A 2,856-nucleotide genomic window follows, 5' to 3' on the forward strand; every position below is an offset into this window, starting at 1 on the left:
CATAACTAACGGATACAAAGTTCCTTTTGTTCCTATTGTTGGAGTTAATCATCATTTTCAGTATATCTTGTTTGGAGGTGCACTGATTGGTGATATGGCTACTTCAAGTTTTATTTGGTTAATGAAGACATGGCTCAAAGCAGTGGGTGGGCCAGCTCCCAGAGTGGTCTTAACTGATCAAGAACTATCTTTGAAAGAATCTGTTGCTGATGTATTTCCCAATACACTCCACCTTTTCTCTTTATGGCATATATTGAGAAGAGTTCCTGAAAAACTAGGAAGGATTATAAATCAGAACGACGGTTTAATGGAAACCCTCAATAAGTGCATTTATAGATCTTGGATGGATAAAGAATTTGAAAAGAGATGGTGGGAAATGGTAGACAAATTTCAAATAAGGGAGGACGAATGGCTTCAGTTACTGTTTGATGATCGTAAGAAATGGGTGCCAACGTATGTTAAGAATTATTTTTTGGCTGGAATGTCTACAATTGAACGATCAGGGAGTGTGACCTCATTTTTTGACAAGTATATATGTAAAGAAACTTCATTCAAGGAGTTCATTAAACATTCCGAGATATTTTTCAAAGACATGCTTGAGTTGGAAGCTAATGCTGATTTTGAAACTCTGCACCAAGAACCTGTCTTAAAGTTGCTCTCTCCTTTTGAGAAACAAATGGCCACGATCTACACAACCACAATGTTTAAGAAATTCCAGTTACAGATATTGGGAGCAGCTTCGTGTCAAGTGCATAAACAGACAGAAGATGGAGTTACTGTAACGTACCATATTCATGATCTGGAAGAGCACCAGGACTACCTGGTAGCTTGGAATAAAACAGAATTGGATATATGTTGTTTATGCCGTTCCTTTGAGTACAGAGGCATCCTTTGCAGACATACTATCCTTGTTCTTCAGATTTCTGGATTAACTAGCATCCCACACAAATATATTTTGAAACGTTGGACAAGAAGTGCAAAGGTCAGGTTAAGTGAATCATCAAACCGACTTCATTACCGAGTGCAGCGTTTCAACAACCTCTGCAAACATGCCATTAAACTGGGTGAACTAGGCTCTTTATCTCAAGAAACCTATGATATTGCAACTGAAGCTTTAGAGGAAGTACTGAAACAATGTGTTTTTGTAAACAATTCTACCAAGAGCTTTGCAGAAACAAATACCTTGGTCTCTGTTGGTTTTATTGACGAGGAAGAAGATAATCATGGTGAATATATGACCAAGTCGTCTGGGAAAAGAAAAATGAGTAAAAAAGGCAAGGTGAGTCAAGAACATTGTCTAATCTCGTGTGGTTAAAAAAATATTAGTATTCTGTACTAAAAATCTGTATGAACTCCTGATTCTACCTTTCAGGTGACCAAGCAGGCAAGGTACAAATCGTTGGAGATGGTATGTACTATGCAGTCTGCTAGAGATGGTGCAAACTGCTGTCAATTGAAAATAGTATTATTCTTACAATCTCGTACCCATACATTCGTGCAGGAAGTGGATCCGAGAGCCGCTGCACTTGATTGTTTCCATGGCTCCCTGCCAGGATCAGTACGATGACATCTTTGAAGTACATATGTTCTATTATTTTGAGTTAAATTCTCAAATGCTATGCTTTACAGGGTCAGTCGAGCACAAACTCTCCTTTTTGTGATGGACCTGAAGGTTATTATAGTCATCAGGCTATGCAAAATTTGGTATGCTTGATGATACTTAGGATCATAATGTTCTTGAAGAAATAAAAACCACAGTTTGACTCTCTAATTTTTCAGGATCATTCTTCTTCGATTGTAGCTCATGTTGGTCCATGTAGCAACAGACAAACTATGCAGGTACTGGTCTTTGATTCAATAATCAATGCTAGATCATTATGCAACTTGGTTCAATACATGGACTTGATATATTTATTTTTCTTCAGTCCCAAGGACAGCTTAATTTGAGGGAACTAGGTGCACAAGGGCGTTTTGATGTCGAGGATAATCTGCAAGATGTGGTATGCATTCAGTTATGTGTGTTTCTTAATGATTACATTTCGGATTCTCATTTTGCGAGGATGTAATTCTTGTTGTAGGAACAACCTGATGATGCCTTGACACAAACTCAAATTAACAACCGGACATATTCAAGATAGGCGCCTGTCTGGATAGCAGAAACAAGAACAAGTACAACCTTAACATACATAAAACCAGTTGGCAGTTGTAGTAAAAGGTTTTGTGGGCATGATCTAAACGTCAATTCATGTTTTGTTCTTGTATTCTTCCACTCAGTTTGGTCTTATGTTCTAGTTCTTCTTTGTAAGTGTATGTTCCAGGCACTAACAAGACCAATGTTATATTCCTTGTGCAGGCAAAGCATTTTTCCTTGTCACAGAGCTACTCTTAATGAAGTAAATATCCATAATCTTTTAAGAAACTGTGATTTTAGAGTTTGACATCAATATTAGCTACGAACTATATGTTTTTCTGCTATCTTTTTCTTTTAGTTTTTTAGTTTACAAAATAGATGACTTTTTAAAAGTAGTTTCCTTCTAAGCTTCTTAAACAAGATTTTTGATTGAATAAGCTAGGTTTTTTCTCTTTTATTTTCTTTCCTCATTTTTTAAAAAAAAAAAAAAAAAAAAAAAATCGAGACCATTTTGATTTTTCTTTTAGTTTTGTGTTTTTAAAAATGAAGTTTATAAGTAAAGGACTGCATTCTTATCTACTTTTTAAAAAACTAAGCTAATTTTTTATAACTAAAAAATGGATAGTTTTTAAATATTATATTTTGAAATTTGATTTAGAATTAAAATGTGTTTTTAAGGAATGTGAAAAATCTATCGTTAAGAAACAAGCAAAATTTTTAGAAAA

General features: G+C 35.1%; 1 protein-coding gene and 1 long non-coding RNA gene across 2 annotated transcripts; both read left to right on the forward strand.

Annotated features, from left to right (window-relative positions):
- Positions 1-6: 6 nt before the first annotated feature.
- LOC150034251 (protein FAR-RED IMPAIRED RESPONSE 1-like) lies at positions 7-1,775 on the forward strand. The gene is made up of 4 exons (XM_090317476.1): positions 7-1,279; positions 1,373-1,408; positions 1,502-1,558; positions 1,630-1,775. Exons 1-4 carry the CDS (start codon positions 95-97, stop codon positions 1,747-1,749), a joined length of 1,398 nt encoding a protein of 465 aa, XP_090173602.1. The 5' UTR covers positions 7-94; the 3' UTR covers positions 1,750-1,775.
- A 4-nt stretch (positions 1,776-1,779) lies between these two features.
- Positions 1,780-2,419, forward strand: LOC150034252 (uncharacterized). Its single transcript, XR_016531913.1, has 3 exons — positions 1,780-1,839; positions 1,926-2,000; positions 2,079-2,419. It is a non-coding gene; the product is annotated as an uncharacterized LOC150034252 (long non-coding RNA).
- The last annotated feature ends 437 nt before the right edge of the window (positions 2,420-2,856 follow it).

The sequence above is a fragment of the Benincasa hispida genome, chromosome 9, assembly GCF_027475165.1.
Source record: "Benincasa hispida cultivar pf3 chromosome 9, pf3_genome.v1.1, whole genome shotgun sequence".
Lineage (NCBI taxonomy): Eukaryota > Viridiplantae > Streptophyta > Magnoliopsida > Cucurbitales > Cucurbitaceae > Benincasa > Benincasa hispida.